Consider the following 19706-nt stretch of genomic DNA (forward strand, 5'->3'; position numbering starts at 1 on the left):
ATACTAGTAATAAAATTCAAGATACAGATATAGATAGATATCTGCAGAAAGAGAATATTTATATAACTTCAAAAGAGCAGAGGGATAGCTTAAATCAATTGATAACTTCCGAGGAAATTTTGTTTGCAATTAAGCAGTTGAAAGTGGGCAAAGCTCCTGGATAGCTACTTATTATAAAAGTTTACAGGAGGAAATGGTGGAACCATTGAAGGAATTATTCAATAATATACAACAGGGAGGAGAGGTACCTCCAACTTGGAAGACAGCATTTATTTCGCTGATCCCAAAAGATGGGCAAGACTATACAGATTCTAAAAACTATAGGCCGATTTCACTTTTAAATACAGACTATAAGATTTTTGCTAAAATTTTAGCAAATAGATTAATGACAGTTATGCAGCAAATGATTCATCATGATCAAACTGGTTTTATAAATGACAAATGAAAAGTAATGTAAGGCAAATTGTTAACTTATTAGAGTATTTGGGAAGGAACAACCAGGTCCCCGCAGTGCTAGTTTTTTTTGGATGCTGAAAAAGCCTTTGATAGATTGAATTGGCAATTTTTATTAAAATTAATAGAAAGGATGCAATTTGGAGAACATTTTACACAATCTATTAAGGCAATATATCAAAAACAAACAGCGCAAATAATAATCAATGGTGGTTTAACAGATAATTTCAATATAGAAAAAGGAACAAGGCAAGGTTGTCCCTTGTCTCCGTTATTGTTTATTTTGACGCTGGAAATTTGATTAAGTAAAACACGTGGGATGGATATAATAAAGGGAATTAGAATTAGACAGCATGAGTATAAGCTACGAGCATTTGCGGATGACCTGGTTGTTACCTTAGCCCAACCGGTACAATCGATTACAGCCTTGATGGCTATAATTTGCTCATATGGACAAATATCTGGTTTTAAAATAAATACAGCTAAAACAAAGATAATAGTTAAAAATATGGTTAGAAGCCAGAAAGAAGAGATAGAAAGGTTAACAGGATTTGAAATAGTTAAGGTCAAATATTTAGGGGTTTATATCAGGACTGCAAATACGAAATTATATCAGCATAATTATGAACCGTTATGGCAAAAAATACAGAAAGAGATGGAAAATTGAAAAAAATTACAACTGTCTTTGTTGGGTAGGATAACTGCTGTAAAAATGAATATCTTACCAAAATTTTTATTTCTTTTTCAAATGATACCTATACATAAAAAAGATGAAAATTTTAAGGAATGGCAGAAGGGCATAAACAAGTTTGTGTGGGCAGGGAAGAAACCGCGAGTTAATCAAAAGATAATGCAAGACACCCGAGAAAGAGGTGGTCTTAAAATGCCTAACTTAAGATTGTATTATGAAGCCGCTGCCCTCTCAGCAATTACAGATTGGATAAATTTAACGGAGGAAAAGATATTGAATATTGAAGGATATGGTCTGGTTTACGGCTGGCATGCTTATCTATTGTATGACAAGAAAGTAGATAAGACTTTTAAGAGTCACATATTAAGAAATGCTCTATTGCGTGTCTGGAAAAAGTATAAATATAAATTAAATGATAAGTTACCAATATGGACAGTACCCAGACATGCGATAGAGAATATAAATTTGGCGCAAAAGCAAGATAAGATTACATATAAGGAACTCCTTTATAAGGAAGGAGTTAGAGTACAACTAAAATCTATGGAGCAATTAAGAGAAGAAGGAATTATTAGGACTTGGTTTCAGTATGGTCAGCTGCAGGCCAGATGGAGAGAAGATCAAAAAACTGGTATTTTGCAGCAGGACGAGAATTTGATAAAGCAAATAAGAGATAAAGGTCAAATGCATATAAAAAGGTTGTATAATGTATTAGTGGAAATAGATTCGGAAACAGAGCTAGTCAAGGATTGTATGATAAAATGGGCACAAAACATAGGTAAACCAATAATGATGGAAACATGGGAAAAGATATGGGTTAGAAATGTAAGATTCACACAAGCTCAAAATTTAAGAGAGAACTTTTATAAAATGTTTTTTTTTAATTGAAAAAGTTTTTCAAATACAGATTTTCCCCCTTTTTCCCCCCTCCTCCCTAACCCCCCCTCACCCTCCCCTTCCCGTGACTTCTTCATAATAAAACCCAAATTCATAACAGATTATATCATACTTTACCATCCACTTACTCCATCTCCATATGCTGACCCTTTCTTTCTAATAAAATTATCATATCCCCCTTATGCTATACTATGCTGTACATTTCAAAGTGACATTTTATTATAACATTATCTAATAACTCCTAATTTAACATAATAATATTATTTTATCTCCCAATTTAGCGATTTCCGCTCATAATCTACCCTTTTACTACCCCCCATACGTATATCTCTTAAGTCAAATCTTTTGTATATATTAATATAACATTTCAAAACAACCTTCCACTATAAGACTATATAGTAAATCCTAATTTAACATTTATTCAGTTCAGCTACCCATTTCCTTCCCCCCATCATTATATCTCTTAGCTCAAATCTTTTACATATATTCACATCTAAACATAATATCCCTTTTCTTTAAACTAAACAATCAATAACCTAACCTATCTCCACCCACTTTCCTACAAAACTACCATATTAATATCTTTATTCTTCTGCCCACTCAACTAGAAAAATATTCCCTTATGTAAATAAAATCCTAAAAAAAAAAACTTTAAGCTTATAATCCATATAATATCTTCTGTAATGTCTTTCAACTAGATGATAAACTCCATCGCCCATGTTAGGGTAACATCGCATCCTAATTCCAACAGTATTTTCAGTATCTTCAATCTTCAATTAGCATCTGCCCCCATCCATAACAAATATCTTCATATTGCAAAAAAAAACAAAAAAAAAAACACAACAACCACCCGAGTGACTTTATATTTATATTCCATATAATGTCTATAGAGGTGTCTTTTATCCAGATTATTAATTCCAACCACCATAATAGGGTAACAACCAGATCTTCTGCGTGCCCCAATCCAGTAAATCTCTTGCCATGTAACTCAGCATAAACGTAATATATTTATCAAGAAATCCAAAAAACGAAAAAGATATTTCCAATCCATTCGATTTAAGGCCCTTTTCACATCCCAAAAGTTCAGCACTGCAGAGATCTGTCACTCTCCTCAGGATAAAGTAAACCAATACTTTGCCCATTATCTTTTCATATATTCAGTCCTCTCATAAATAACTGGCATTACACTGTTGTTTAGTTTAAAAGTTTTTGTTTTTGTGAGACCTACTTCTTCTTTTCTTGACTTTTTGTGGGTTGGATCTCCATCCTGAATTCCTTTCTGTAGATTGTGTATCGACTATTTGGTTTTCATGCTGATCTATAACTTGATCTTGTTGGTTTTGCTTTTGTGGCTTAAATCTTTCTGGTTCTGTAAATTGTATATCAACTGGTTGACTTCCATGCTGGTTTGTGGCTTGATAAATCATTACATTAGAATCCGGAACCGCCTCTCTTATATTAAATAGTCCAGCTGAGACCTCTGAGAGAGAATCCAAAAGCGGCTCATCTGTGGAGACCTCTGTGACTTGTTGTTTCTTCATTACTGCCATCTCCTTCTGCTTTTCTTGAGTTTCTATCTCTTGTTGATTTTGCTTTTTAAGGACCTTGTAGTAAAATTCTTCCGCTTTTTCAACAGTATTTAACTGATATCTTACTCCTTGATATCTCAATATTATACCCACTGGGACATCCCACCTGAATAAAATATTTTGTTTTTTTAGCTCAGTCACCAAAAGTCCAAATTTCTTTCTATCTCTTAACATCTTAGGCGGCAATTCTTTATATATCCAAATTTTTCTCCCATACAGTTGTAAAGTAGAATTAAAGGATTTTTACACAATATCATTTCTTATTTCTTTATCTGTAAAGTAAATCACCACATCTCTAGGCAGTTGCCTTTGCTTTGCAATCCAAGAATTTACTCTATAGGCCTTATCAATTTTACAGGATACCTCCTCAGGATGAACCTTTAAGATCCCAGCCAGAACTTGAGCAGATATTTTTCTTAGGTCATCACTGTTATTTTCCTGTAAACCTCTGATTCTGATCGCAAATTCTGTCAGCCTGTATTGCATCATTACAACTTCTCTTTCAATTCCTTGCTTCATATCTTCTGCATTATAAGTCTCGTGACCAGCTTCCTCTTTAGACTTTACTTCTGAACTATTGTCTTGAATATTTATTAAATCCTTTTCAATTCTTAGTATTTTGTTGTCCAAATTATAAATCTTATCATCAATTTCCTCCATTTTAGACTCTAGTAATTTAATATTTATATCCAACTTTATAACAACTTCTGAAAAACCATTAGTCACTGTTACAATCTTTCGTTGCAGGTTATCATACTTTAGTTGTATCATCTCTTTAATTTCCTGCCTTAATTTTTCAAATTTCTGGTTCACAGTCTCATGATATTTTGCCATTTCCTCCTGAAGAAATTCTTTTAAATTAAAGCCATTCTTCTGAGTCTGTAAGCTCGAAACTTGTTCACATAATTGTAAATGGGGGAACACCCCCCCCGCTTGTCTATCAGGCTTTATAAGTTTTAACGCCATCCTGCCAGCAAACTCTTTTTTTCCCCCAAACAAGATCAAGTACAAATCTCCAAGAAGAAAGGAACTTAAAATAACTAATTTTCTTCCAAATTGTAGCCAGCACTGTATATTCCGCTACTTTGTATCTATTACGGAAGGACTCTCACTTTCGGCTTTCTTCTACTTCCCAAGCCTCAGCAGTCGCCATTTTAAAGTTTTTTTCTCTTTCACTCTGAAATGCTTATAAATTCATTAAGGATACTTGCAATTTAGGGTCCCAAGTCCAAGTCTCATCTTTTTTAATAAATCCATCTGTTAAGTTCGTTGGTTAATCCGGTTCCAGCGCCTAGCTCTGCAAAAAGGCAGAGTTCTCCCGATGCCCGGAGCAACGGTGAGCGGAAATAGGGAGCCTCAACCTGCTCGTCCCCAAGAGTCAAAAAAAAGCCTCTGGGGACTTTGCAGAGGGCTCTACCTGCCCTCGCCTGCTCTGACTCACATTTCCGTCAGGAAATGGAGTTTTTCGAGCCGTCTTTCAGGTGTAAAGGCGGCTCTTTTACAGGCAACGGGGCGGCGGTCACGGAGGACCATCTGGCGGCGCCGGAAGCCAGACAGGAAGTCATAAAATGTTTTATAGATGGCATTTAGACCCAAAAAAACTAGCCTGTATGTATCCAAATTTACAACCTAAGTGTTGGCGATGTGACTGTGAAGATGCTACATATTTTCATATATGGTGGACATGTAAAAAAATTAAGGCTTTTTGGATAAAAATATGGTGGATTATTCAAAATATTTTAAGGAAAAAAATTAAATTTAAACCACAGTTTTTTCTGTTGGGAATAGTTACGGATTGTACTGTAATAGAGACTACGTTGGTTTTGAATTTAATAACAGCTGCCAGGTTACTGGTAGCACAGTACTGGAAAAAGGAAGATCCACCCACCATTGAGGAATGGATACTAAAAGTTGTGCATTTGGCAGAGATGGCAAAAATTTCATCATACCTTAAAGACCATTCAAATTAAAGATACATATCAGAATGGAGAAGATGGATTGACTATATACAAAAAAAGTATCCGAACAAGAAGATTCATATAGCTTATGAATGAAATATTTTTAAGTAGTTCATGTTTATAGTTTTTTGAGTTATAAGGAGTTAAAGACTTAGGGACAATATGAATGCAATAATTTGTTAGCATATTTTAGCTTTATGTTTGTGAATGCTATACCCTGTGCTTGTTCTGGGAAGTCTAGGGAGGGGGGTGGAGGGAAGGAGGGGAAGGGGGGATGGGAGGGAGGGGGGTGGGAGGGGTTGAGGGGGGAAGGGTGGGGGGGAGAAAATGTTTGTATTTCCTATAAAACTTTTCAATAAAAAAAATAAAAAAAGAAAGACAATAATAAGGAAAGGAAAGAAAAGAAGAAAAAGACAAGATGGACTTTGAATGCAACAATATTAAATGAAAAGGACTTTCAGCAATTTGTGGAAAAAGAATTAGAATTTTTCTTTAAAATAAATAAGAAAGAAGATACATCACTTCAGAACGTATGGGATACGATGAAAGCCTATATTAGAGGTTTGGCAATAACATATTTGGGAAGAAAGAATAAAAAGAAAAGGCAAAAACAGATAAAATTGGAAGAGGAGTATAAGAACCTAGAGAAAGAATTCTGAAAAGATATCCAAAATAAAAAAATTAAGAAGCTTATGGAACTGAAAAAACATGAAATAAATTTAAATGAACAGGAAGCATTAGCAAACAAATTAAGAGCATCTAAACAGAATTTTTTTGAAAACGCAAACAAACCAGGAAGGTGGTTAGCATATAAATTAAAACAAGAGAAGGAGAAGAAAATAATAAAATATTTACAAGATGAAGAGGGAAAATTACATTATAGAAATGAAGAAAAGAAGATTGTAATTCAAAAATACTATGGAAAGCTTTATTCCCAAGAAAGGTTCTCAGAGGAAGAGATAATAAAATATTTGGAAATATCAGATTTACTTAAAATACCAGAACAATATAAGGGAATGTTAGAACACAGAATAACAATGATGGAATTAACAGAAGCGATAAAAGGACAAAAAAATGGGAAAGCACCAGGACCGGATGGGTTACCAGCTGAACTATATGAAACACTACAAGAAGGGATGAGTAATGTAATGTTGGAACTATTTAATGAATTAGTAATGAAGGCAAGAATGCCAGACTCATGGAGGGAGGCTTATGTAACACTTATACCTAAAGAGGATACAGACCTACAATTGATAAAAAACTATAGACCGATTTCGTTGCTAAATGTGGATTATAAGATTTTTGCCTCAATAATGGCAAATAGATTAAAAAAACTGTTAAATGAATTTATTCATATGGACCAAAATGGATTTTACCTAAAAGGCAAATTAGAGACAATATGAGGATAATTTTGAATACTTTGGAATATTATGAGACACATTCAGAAAAACAAATGGCGATGATGTTTCTAGACGCCCAAAAAGCTTTTGACAATGTGAACTGGCAATTTATGACAGAACAACTGCAGAGAATGGACTTTGGGGATAGATTTATAAATACCATAAAACGATTTATGATAGACAATCTAAGATAATGGAGAAATGACAGAAAATATTAGTATTATGAAGGGCACTAGACAAAGATGTCCTCTATCACCATTGCTGTTTATTCTGACCTTAGAAGTTTTAAATAGAAATATTAGGCAAAATGAAGAGATAAAAGGGATGGAAATCAAAAAAGAAGAGTACAAATTGCAAGCTTTTGCGGATGACTTAGTATTCATCTTAGGGGAACCACAAACAATAGGTCCCAAATTACTAGAACAAATAGAGAATTATAGAAAGGTGCCTGGTCTAAAAATAAATAAAGACAAAACGAAAATTCTGGTGAAATATATTACAGAAAAACACAAAAGAGAGATAGAAGAGAATCTAGATATACAAGTGATGAAAAAAGTTAAATACCTAGGAGTATATCTAACTTCAAGATGTGTAACAATAAAAGAGGATAATTATTATAGATTAAAACAACAAATTGAGAAAGACTTGGAGAAGTGGAAGAACCTTCAATTGTCACTAATGGGAAGGATTGCAATAATAAAGATGAATATATTACCAATATTATTATTTATATTTCAGACAGTACTGATAAAAATTGAAAAGACTTATTTTCAACAGCTTAATAAGATAATAAGGAAATTTATATAACAAGGGAAAAAAGCAAGAATAAGCATAAAAATGCTTCAGGACACGAGACTATGTGGAGAATTTGGGTTACCGAACTGGGAATTGTATTACCAGGCAGCAGCATTGACTTGGACGAAGGAATGGATTTAATTAAGAAATACAAGACTATTAACACTGGAAGGTCATGATTTACAATTGGGATGGCATGCATTTTTATGGTATGGTAGAAATAAGATACATACGTACTTTCATAGACATTATATAAGGAATGCATTGCTATTGGTATGGGAGGTCAGAGATAAATACTATGTGAAAATACCAATATGGTTATCAACAATGGAAGCTTTGATACACCCAAATGTTTTTAATGTTGGAAATATTGTTAGATATAAGGACTTACTAACAGATAAGGGGGATTTGAAAGGGAAATGAGAGTTGGAAGAACAGGGGATTGAGATGGATTGGTATATGTACATGCAGATACAAACAAGATATGAAAAAGATGCTAAATTATATGGTTTTCACTTAGAAAAAACAGAGTTGGATGGGATACTCATGGGAACAGTGGATAAATTAATAAAAAAAATCTATAATTTTTTACTAGGCATTGAACTGGAGGAGGAGCAAGGAAAGGAAACAAAGATAGCCTGGACAAAGAATTTTGGACATTCAATAGATCAAGATAAATGGCAACAGTTATGGGAAAGGAATTATAAATTAATAATGTCCACTGCATATAAGGAAAATCAATATAAAATGTTTTATAGATGTCATATGCCCCCTGAGAAACTGGCAAAAATGTTTAAAGATGAATCAGCTAAATGTTGGAAATGTCACCAGTTACCAGGTTCTTATTACCATATGTGGTGGACATGTCCATAAACAAAAAAATATTGGAATACAATTAAGATATGGCTGGAAGAAATGATACAACAACATATTGATTTAAAACCAGAACTGTTCCTATTGGGTATCCTGCCAGAAAAAATAAGCAAAGAAAATATTTAGGATTGTTTATGCACAACACTGAAAAGCAGAGAAAATACCTTTGGAAGGAGAAGTAATTAAAAAAATTTTAGATTGTGCAGAAATGAATAGATTGACTTTGATGATTAAAGAAAGAGAAGATTCAGAATACTTTAAGATATGGAATCAATTTTATTATTGGTTAGAAAAGAGATACAAATAAGTAAATTAATAGTTATGTATAAAAATGTCATAATCAGAATATTTTGTTAGTGATGAATTGTTGTAATTGATTCAATGAGAACGAAGACAGAAGAAATAACAAAAAGAAGAACGATTGGAGACAACACCGAGATGTCACATGGAAAGAATGACTGATGTATTAAATGTTTGTTTAAAAAAATAAATAAACAAATAAAAAAATAAATGGATTGGGCTGAGAGAGTGATTGGCCTAAGGTCACCCAACTACCTTTCATGCCTATGAAAGAAACCATTTGGTCCCTTCTATGAAATGAAGGTACAGGGGGACTTCCGGTTGGTGATTTGCAGCGACAGGGTGTGGAGTGAGTGCTCGCTGCTTCTCTACACCTTTTTTCATTGTGTTTTGGGGATCCCTTGGGGGGCGTGGGGCCCGGAGAGTCCTGCGGACAAGAGGGGAAGCCAGGCGAGTGAGAAAGTCGGGTGCAACCACTTCTCGCTGGACCCGGCGCCTCTGTCAAGCCAACGCGGTGAGCCGGCCGCTAATGGCGGGCCTGAAGTTGCAATAACCGACAAGCGATTGGAAGTTAAGAAGGAGATCGGAGGTGCAGTGCCAGATCCAAAACCTTATTCCCATACCTTGGAGTGATTTTTGCGCTGAAAGAGGAGGTCGGTGGAGTCGGGAGAGGAGCGTTTTGATCCAATGTGAGGCGGCGAAGGAGAGGGCAAAGTGGATTGCAGCTATGGAGACCTGACAACCCGACGAGCTGACGAGAGACACGGAGGGAGTAGATCGTTTTTTTTAAAGAGCTCCAGACGGTGCGGTGGGAAGGGAAAAGTCAAGGAAAAGTCCTTTGGGGCGGTTGGGTGTTGTTTGGCGAGCGAAGTGGAAAAGAAGAGGGAGAAATTTGCGATCTGCCTTTGAGAGAACTTTAAAGAGCTTTAGAGAAATAGGAAGTGCGCCCATTGAAGTGGAGGACTGTAACAGCGGAGGATTGACAAGGAGACGCTCTAGCCATGAGCTTTTACCACTGAGAAGCTTTGGAACCTAGCAGAGCTGAGAGGCGACGACCTAAAGCTGGGCGATTACCGTATTACACCATAGACATACTCCTACTCATTTTCCCTCCTGCTCCTGCGAATATTTCTGACCCTACTACTCAGAACTTAGACTTTGCTTGTGATAAGTACTTTTAAGTACTTTTAAAATCTCCAAAATTATATTACATATTATACTATTAAATAAATTTCCTTAGTGTTAAGATACATTGAAGTCATAAATTGATTAATTAAGTATTGTTCTTATCAAATAGTTATTGGATAAAATTTTATATCAGGATTTAGATTTGTATTTATTGAATTAATATATTATATATATTTAGTTAGGTATATTCATCTTATTCACTGAATCTATTTAACTCTAAATATTTATTTCTTCTGGTAATAGCTTTTTTATAGACTTATTTATTTTATAGTAATTTTGTATATATTAAGGGTTCAATTTTAGATTTATAAGAACTATTGAGAGAATTGATAAATTTATTAACTTATTTATTAACTTAATCTATTAACTGTTTAACTTATTAACCTATTAATATCCCTATATTAACGAATTATATTAAGATTGTACTTAGTTTCATAAGAACGCTACTTTTACCTATTGTGGTTAGCTGGTAACGTAGAACTATCATATTACAGTAATTTAAATCAAGTTTTTGCTGAAACCTATTAAGAGATCAGGGGGGATCAATTAAGGAGGTTGGGACTTAAGATAGTGCCCCGGAGTAAAAGGTGGCAAGTGTCAGTGGATGATCATTTGGAGAAAGAGAGAGAATATAATCAGAGACCAAAAAGCGCTTTTGAAAGAAATGGCAAGTTTGACATCAACAATAGCAAAAACCAATAAAAAAGTGCCGTCCATCCCCACGTTAGCAATGTCATCTCCAGCTACTCAGAAATTGGTAGAGGGTCTACAGAAAACAGACAAACCCCCAGCAACTCCAACATTGCAAACGGTACAATCATCTTTGTTAATAATACAAGAAACCATGCTTGCGATGCAAGAAAAACTTTTGAATAGCCATTCTGAACTGAAATTAGATATACACGGACTTGATGCTAAAATGAATGAGATTCAAATTTCGATCGCTAGCAATGAAAATAGAATCCAGAAAGCGGAACAAAGAATAGAAAAAAACGAGAAGAAATTGGACATAGTTGATCAAACCCTGCTGGCGCAGAATAAAGAAACGGAAGATGCCCTAATACAACTCGAGATGGACAAGGCCTCATTCTACTTGCGATTCCAAAACATAGTCGAAGATAAGGACGAGGACCTAGGAGATAAGATGGCTGAGCTGATTGCAGAGACTCTCCAACAGGACAAGCAAGAGATAATTCGAGAGATCGACGAAGTCTACAGAGTCCAAACAAACTACGTGAGAAGGAACAGGCTCCCTAGAGAAGTCCATGTTCGGTTCGCTAGGAAAAAAGTGAGAGACATTCTGTATAATATTGCTAGGGAGGAAAAAATTACCTTTGAGGGAAAAGAAGTGAACATTTTAAAACAAATTCCAAGGAGAGTGAGGGAGAGGAGGAAAAATTATAAATTTTTGACAAACCAATTAAATAGGAGAGGGATAATATTCAGGTGGCTCTTGCCAGAAGGAATGCTAATATCTTGGCAAGGTAGGAAAATCAAAATCGATTGTGTAAGTGACGCCCAAGATTTTCTAGAGCAATTAAGGGGAGGTGAAGAGGAACAAATTAGTAAGGAGGAAAACGAAATAGTAAACACAGAAGAAGACACATCTCAAGAACAAATCACAACAGAAGACATAGAAGAGGAGAAGAAAAAGGAACATACAGAAGAAAGAGGGAAAAAATCTAGACCAGTGAGAGCAGTAACATTAAAAGGTAAATAAGAACTAGAGACTAGAGAACAGTTTCAGGAATGAAAGATACTAAGATCTTATCGTTAAATGTGAATGGTTTAAATGATTACAAAAAAAGGAGGATAATATTTTCAAAATTGGCGAAACAAAATCCCGACATAATTTGTATCCAAGAGGTTCACATAAAAAAAGAAGAAGCCAACTATTTAAATTATACTAAATTTGGTAAAGTATTCTCTTCATTAGCGGAGAAAAGAAAAAGGGGGGTGGCTATTTATGTTAAGAAAGGAATAGAAGCAGAATGCAAATATAAAGATGAAAAAGGGAGAATACTTATAGTAGAAATAACGAGAGGGAATGCCAAGGTGTTATTGGTTGGGGTTTATGCCCCGAATAAAAAACAAGGGAAATTTTACCGGAAATTGCATGAACAGCTGGCAAATTGGGTAAATAACGAAATATGTATGCTAGGGGACTTTAATGGAATAGTAGATCCAAAATACGATTACAAATGCGAGATAACCAAAAAGAATAAAAGATCTCCCTTACCAAAGACCTTTTTTGATTTAGTGGACGAGATAAACCTAGCTGATATGTGGCGCACCTTACACCCCCACGACAGACAATTTACTTTCTATTCAATGCCACAAAACTCCTGGTCTAGAATAGATATGGTCTGGGCTACCAGGAAACTGGGCCTAGAAATTAAAAAGGTTAATATGTGCATAAACGCTTGGGCAGACCATAAGCTCCTTGAAATAAGTTGGCACCACTATATAAAGAAAATACAACAGAGATGGAGTCTAAGGACTAAGTTGTTATATGAAGAAGAGTTTATACTGAAATTGAACAAAGAAGTCAAACGCTTTTTCATAGAAAACGGAAACCGAGAGACACCCAAAGAAATTGTGTGGGATACTATGAAGGCATATGTGAGAGGGGTTGCCATCTCATATACTGCGTTCAAAAACAAGGAAAAAAGAAAGAGTAGAGAAGAGCTTACCAATAAGCTATTGCAAGCAGAAGATAAACTTCAGCAATGCCCGGGGGATGAGGCGATCAAACAACAGTGGTCGATGACAAGACATAGATTGAACTTATTGGACCAGGAGGAAATGGCGCAAAAGATAAAAAGATCCAAGCATTACTGTTTTGAGAACGCTAACAAGTCAGGGAGATGGCTGGCGTATAAACTAAAAAAAGAGAGGGAAAAAAACCAAATATTAGTATTAGAAGACTCTCAGGGTAACTTGTTGACGAAAGAAGAAGATAAATTAGAGAGTATAAGAAAGTTTTATGAAGGTCTATACAAAAGTGAAGGAATTGCGTCAAACAAGGTAGAGCAGTATCTGTTGGAAGCCAAACTACCGTTAATCCCTGAAGAAGAAAAGGAAATGTTAAATGAAAAGATCACTATAGAGGAATTAAAAACGGCCCTTTCTAAAATAAAGAAGAATAAAACTCCAGGCCCAGATGGTCTCCCCGGGGAATTGTACCAAAAACTTGATGATGCCCTAAAACTAGAGTTACTAGAAATACTAAATGAGGCTCTGGCGGGTATCACTATCCCAGATTCGTGGAGGGAAGCTTATGTGACGCTTATACTAAAAGAAGGTGCCGACCCGAAACAGATATCCAACTACAGACCTATTTCATTGTTGAACGCAGATTATAAATTGCTTACGAATAAAATTGCGGAGAGGCTCAAAATTTTTTTAAATCGCTGGATACATAAAGACCAAAACGGCTTTCTCCCAGGGAGACAGATCAGAGATAACCTGAGAATAGTTCTAAACACCTTTGAATATTACGAACAACATCCTGAAAAACAGCTGGCCTTAATGTTTGTCGATGCCCAAAAGGCATTCGACAACTTGAATTGGACATTTTTGATAAATCAAATTGACCTAATGGGATTCGGTACTAACTTTAGGAAGATGCTTGAGAACATCTATAAAAACCAGAGGGCAAATATACTAGTGAATGGAGACAGAACCCAGTCGTTTCAGATCCAAAAAGGAGTTAGGCAGGGATGCCCCCTGTCTCCCTTATTATATATTTTGGCACTAGAGGTGCTACTTAGAAAGATAAGAGCCAACAATGATATCAAAGGATTAAAGATTAGGAATGAAATATTCAAAACCCAAGCTTTTGCTGACGATGTAGCCCTCATAATGGAGGACCCATTAGATTCCGGTCTAAAATTATTGCAGGAAATTCAGGACTATGGAGAGGTGGCGGGCCTTAAACTCAATAAGGATAAAACTAAAATAATAGTGAAAAACATGACAGATCTACAAAAGGAAGAATTGGAAGATTTATTAGGCCTCCAGACAGTTAGGAAAATAAAATATCTGGGAATATGGATCACCGCGAGATTCTCCTCATTAAAAGATGATAATTATATCCCCCATCTGCAGAAAATACACCAAGACCTTGAAAGATGGAAAAAGCTCAAATTGTCTTTGATTGGTAAAATTGCAGCGGTTAAAATGAATATTTTACCCAAAATTTTGTTTTTATTCCAAAATATTCCGCTTTCATTAGATAAAATTTTTTTTCTCGATTTGAACAAATACATCAGAAATTTTCTGTGGGAGGGCAAGAAATCAAGGATATCTTTTAAGATACTCCAAGGGAAAAGGAATTTGGGAGGTTTTGGGCTCCCTGACTGGGAATTATATCAAAAGGCGGCAAAATTGATCTGGATCAAGGAGTGGATCAAACTACAAGATAGGAGAACCCTGATCTTGGAAGGACATGACCTTCTAGAAGGATGGCACTCCTACCTTTGGGATATAAAAAACAAGAAAAAATCCTATTTCCACAAACACAAAATTAGGGAGACCCTTATTCGCACGTGGGCCGAAATTAGGCAGAGGATCTATACCAAGGTACCCAACTGGCTTTCCATTATGGAAGCGTTGATGGCACCAAACAGGAGAGATGAGTATAAATGGAGCACATACAAGGACATCCTCGATGAAGAAGGAAAACTTAAATCGCTGGACCTATTGAGGGACCAGGGCCTAAACTTGGATTGGTGGAACTATTTTCAGATTAACTCAAGATTCCAAAAAGATAGAGATAAATTTGGTATAGCAGCAAAATTCGGATACTTCGACAAAATTATTTGGGGAACAGATAAGAAAATGTTATCAAAAATCTACAACTTTTTATTAGATGAAGATAAGGCAGAGTCCATAGCAAAAAACCAACTGAACATCTGGGAAAAAAATCTAGGACATAGACTAAATTTTAATGATTGGGAGATAGCTTGGAACAGAAATTACAAAATAACCAAATCAACAACGTTTAGGGAAAACCATTACAAATTGTTACACAGGTGGCATCTAGCCCCTGCGAGGCTAGCCAAGATGTTTCCAAATTTCTCTCCCACATGTTGGAAATGTGGAAAAATGGTCGGCAACTTTTATCATCTATGGTGGACTTGCCCTGAGACTAAAAAGTACTGGTCCAAAATCAGACATTGGCTCTGTGAAATAACGGGGCAAGAGGTAGTCCTAGCCCCAGAGCTTTTTCTCCTAGGCATAACTGAAGAAGGCTTTAATAACAACAAAACCCAACTGATAATCCTGATTATAACTGCGGCTAGATTAGCCTTCGCAAAATGCTGGAAAAACAAACTTATCCCCTCAGAAGAAACTCTAATAAATAAGATCCTAGAGTGCGCAGAAATGGCGAAACTGACAAGTGAGTTAAAAAATGAGGACGATTCAAAATATTATGATGTATGGGGTATTTGGTACCACTGGCTGAACAATAAGATGAAAACATGATCCTAGAATCTTGACCTGGCACATGAATCTTAGGTATATTGTATAAAATAATGTATTGTTAAGGATGAAGTTTTTTTTTAAAATTTTTGTTTCACTATATTGTATAAACACTGCACCTCCAAAAGGAGAGATAGATTATATATTTTCTTTTTTGTTTTGGAAAACTCAATAAAGTATTTATAAAAAAAAAAAAGAAATGAAGGTACAGGACGCGGTGGCTCAGTGGCTAAGACACTGAGCTTGTCGATCGAAAGGTCAGCAGTCCAGTGGTTCAAATCCCTAGTGCCACGTAACGGAGTGAGCTCCCGTTCTTGTCCCAGCTTCTGCCAACCTAGCACGTAAAAAAAATGCAAGTAGAAAAATAGGCACCACCTTTGATGGGAAGGTAACAGCGTTCTGTGCGCCTTTGGAATTTAGTCAGGCTGGCCACATGACCACGGAGATGTCTTCGGACAGTGCTGGCTCTTCAGCTTTGAAATGGAGATAAGCACCGCCCCCTAGAGTCGGGAACGACTAACATATATGTGCGAGGGGAACCTTTACCTTTATGAAATGAAGAGCGAATTTACTGTTAAGGCATCAAGCTAGAAACTGGGAAACCGTGAATTCTAGTCCTATCTTGATCATGTAGTAGCTGAATGACTGTAGGTCAGACTCTCTTTCTCCATCCTAGTAGGAGGCAAATAGAAACCACTTCTGAAATCTTACCAAGATAATTGCAAGATTTGTCCAGGTAACCATCAGGAGCTAACAGTGACTTGAAGATACCATCCATCCATCCATCCATCGACTTTCTTATATATACATAAATGTACTATAAATAAGTTACTTATATATGAATTAAAGGTGTGATGCATTTTAAAAAAATATTTGCCTTGGCCTTGGATTTTAAATATTTTTAATAAAATGCCAAATACATACGGTATATTAATACTATTGAATGCCCAACTATAATAGTTTTATTCTATTTTCTCAGCTCATTAGTAAGCAGGTATTAAAGGTACTGTAATGGTAAAGGTTTCCCCTACCTATCCAGTCATGTCTAACTCTAGGGGGCGTTACTCACTGCCATTTTGAAGCCAAGAGAATCAATGTAGTCTGAAGATGCTTCTGCGGTCATGTGGCCAGCATGACTATACACCAAGATGCATGGAACACAGTTACCTTCTGACCAAAGCGGTACCTATTTAGCTACTCATATTTGCATGCTTTCAAATTGTTAGGTTGGCAGGAGCTGGGACAGGAATGAGAGCTCACCCCATCAGTAGTGGGTTCCATTTACCTTCGCTACCGGTTCAGAACTTTGAGTGTGTGCGTGCTTGCTTCGCCCGCATGTGGGGCTTCTGCGCATGCACAGAACCTTCTGTGCATGGACTGTGCCGAATTGGCATCCAGATGAGAAATCCAACATCCTTGCAAGCCCTTCTCCTACAAAGTAAGAATGGTCTAAAGGCAGCCATTCCATAACAGCCTCTAGATGGTGCATTGGGTAATGCAAACAAAATGGATCATTATGGGTAAAAAAGAGGAGAGATGCAACAGGTTCATAGCAAACAATTTTGAGATATGGAAAAATATAATTGGTTTCTGTTCTGTTTGGTTTGTATGTTTACTAAATCGGTGGAAATCTTCACATAAGCTAAAGGCAATCTACAACATTTCAGAGAAATGGTCTCTTCCTCCACCCTCTATCTCCTGCTCATTTGGAAAACAATCCAAAAGCCTATTAACAGGTAAGCCCTACCCTCTTCTGCCCTGTCTGAACTAGCTCTACGGAGAGCCCACATGACCTGCCTCTGACGTGGCAGAACTGTAGGTACACAACAGACTTGAATCTAACAAGCGGAGCGCCTGGCTCTGAAAACAGGCTGAGTGTCATCGTGCTCTGCCTTTGGCAAAAAATAGAATCCATTTAGGTCCTTAAAGGTATAGAAGAATCAATTATCTGTTGTCAAATTGAACGTGGGTAGTAGCGCTTCCTAGTATGTATGTTTAATAACCAGAACCGGGTCCCCATGATGATACTCCCCCATTATGAGATATGGTTAAGATACGAAATTGGACTTGTTATAGTTACTGCTTCCTCGTTTAATGGCGCCCGGCGTCCCTCACGTTCACCTAGTCTTGGCACATCTCACAAAAACCTGTTACTTCTATGTTTTTGTGGGGTAAACGAGCTCCTCTCCTTTTACTATAAAACCCTGAAGCTGGTGCTACAAGGAGACGTCATTTTCAGGTGCGTAGCCACAACTCCTTCCCCAGCAGGTGCAGTAATAAACCGCGTTTGTTTCACCGGAACTAGGAACGAGTTGAGATGGGAGGCATCGAAATTACAGTGATTTGACTTGAGGACAAAGGCTGATAAAATCAGATCCCGCTACATGGCAAAAGGACCACTTGTTTATGAATTGTTGGCGTCGGTCATTTGGGTATAGGAATTTCTCGGTGGAAGGAAACACAGGCCTCGCGCACCCATCGCACCCCACCCCCTGAGGCGCACCAGCCATTTGGGAAGGAGACCTAGGATGCCCCTAGTGGGAGTGTTGAGCATTGGCCGTGATAACGTGCGGAGAGCGGAGCGGAACTGGTTTCTTGATCCTGTCACCGACTTCCATGCTTGTGGATACAAGCGCGCAACCCCAAGGTTTAGCTAGCGGTAGGAGAAGCTGGCAACAAATCAACTTTCCTGATGCCAAAAGGTGGGCACTACAGATTTCTGGGCGCTGTTGCTATTTGATGAACGTGAGGGAAGTCAGCAGAAACGGAGCTGCTAATTTTTCAGGCAAGTAAATGGCCGCGAATTCAGGGAGGGGCAGAGCGATTGAGACGAAGAATGGCGCCCAGGAACTGGGGCTACTTAGAGATAATCTGGTTTGTTTTGTATAAACGTTGTAGACTGCATTTCCCCCCGTTTATGGATTTATCGGGAAAATTGTTATGTTCCTTCTGGTCCACTGCCAACTAGCATCAGGCTTAAGGAGATTGGAGGGGACTTGGCCGTGGATGCCAGTTTTCTTGCAAATGGAAACGATTACAGAGATGGTGAATGAAGGAGTCCTCCGACCGACCGGTATATTTGGCATAAAATATTGGCAGCCGCTTGGCCAACACAGGCGGTGGTGGCTGCACAGGTCACTTTGTTTCTGGTCGCTGCTGGATTTTCTACAAATAATTTCGACTGGGTGCAGGATTTAATTAACCGGGTTGCCACCTTTCCTCGGTAGCTAGAGGAGGTGGTTAGCCGGGAGGAAGGAGAAAGGAGGGTGAGGCGGAGACTGCCTGCAAACCCAGGGTTGCGCTTTTCCATATTTCGCTTCTCTTGTACACGCGCGCACACATTCACACACGAACATCCATCCAGGGGCACGCACCGGTTTGATACAGCGAATAATTTACCCAGAAGAGCTGACGCCTGCCGCTCTTTTCAACGCGTACCCTCAGCGGGAGAGCTGCATAGCTGTATACTGGTAGCGGGTGAGTGGGGTAGGTTTTAAAAATTGTTTTGGTGATCCATAACAAAATAAACCCGCCACAGCCCTGGTAGCCGAGGTAGAAAAATACAAGCAAAACTGATCTCGATTTCCTGGGGGGGAAAACCTGTTAAAGGTGATGGAGAGGAAAGACAAACTGGGGGGAATGCTGCGAGTTGTTCTCTGCTGGCCACCATTAAGTAAGGAGGAGCTGTAGCTTGTGTGCAAACTGGACGCGGTCGAATGCATGGGAGGCTGGGAGGATTACGACGAGAACTAAGAACGCATCTTTACCGTCGTTGTGTGTTGGAATGCAGGACGTGTCGTTTATTGGGTGTCTGGTTGATGCTGGGGATGCGGGAGTGAGATGATAATGTAGCAAATTTTGAGGATGTTCGCAGAAAAGCGTCTGGTTTGCGATACTAGCTGCAGCAGTTACTTAGATGATGGGTGGATGGATGGATGGATGGATGGATAGGGAGGGGGGGAGAGGGAGGGAGGGAGAGAGAGAGGGAGAGTTTCTGGTTCAGGCTGGAATTCTAATCCTAACCTCCCTCCCGCTTCTGCCACTCATCAGTTCTTGCCCTTTCAAGAGCAAATCTGGA

At 37.5% G+C, this 19706-nt stretch overlaps 1 protein-coding gene across 5 annotated transcripts in view; it reads left to right on the plus strand.

Moving 5' to 3' along the window:
* The first annotated feature begins 17449 nt into the window (after window positions 1-17449).
* PCDH1 (protocadherin 1) overlaps window positions 17450-19706 on the plus strand; it is a 371266-nt gene continuing 369009 nt past the window's right edge. For 3 of the 5 annotated variants that reach the window (XM_060686449.2, XM_087891198.1, XM_087891199.1), the window contains exon 1: window positions 17482-18413. In XM_060686449.2, the coding sequence (XP_060542432.2) occupies window positions 18245-18413 (169 nt within the window). In that variant the 5' untranslated portion in view covers window positions 17482-18244. Of the gene's footprint in view, window positions 18414-19706 lie in introns of all 5 variants that reach the window. The other 2 variants (XM_087891200.1, XM_060686452.2) reach the window with 2 other exon arrangements.

The sequence above is a fragment of the Pantherophis guttatus genome, chromosome 3, assembly GCF_059756535.1.
Source record: "Pantherophis guttatus breed Tessera chromosome 3, ASM5975653v1, whole genome shotgun sequence".
In the NCBI taxonomy this organism is placed as follows: domain Eukaryota; kingdom Metazoa; phylum Chordata; class Lepidosauria; order Squamata; family Colubridae; genus Pantherophis; species Pantherophis guttatus.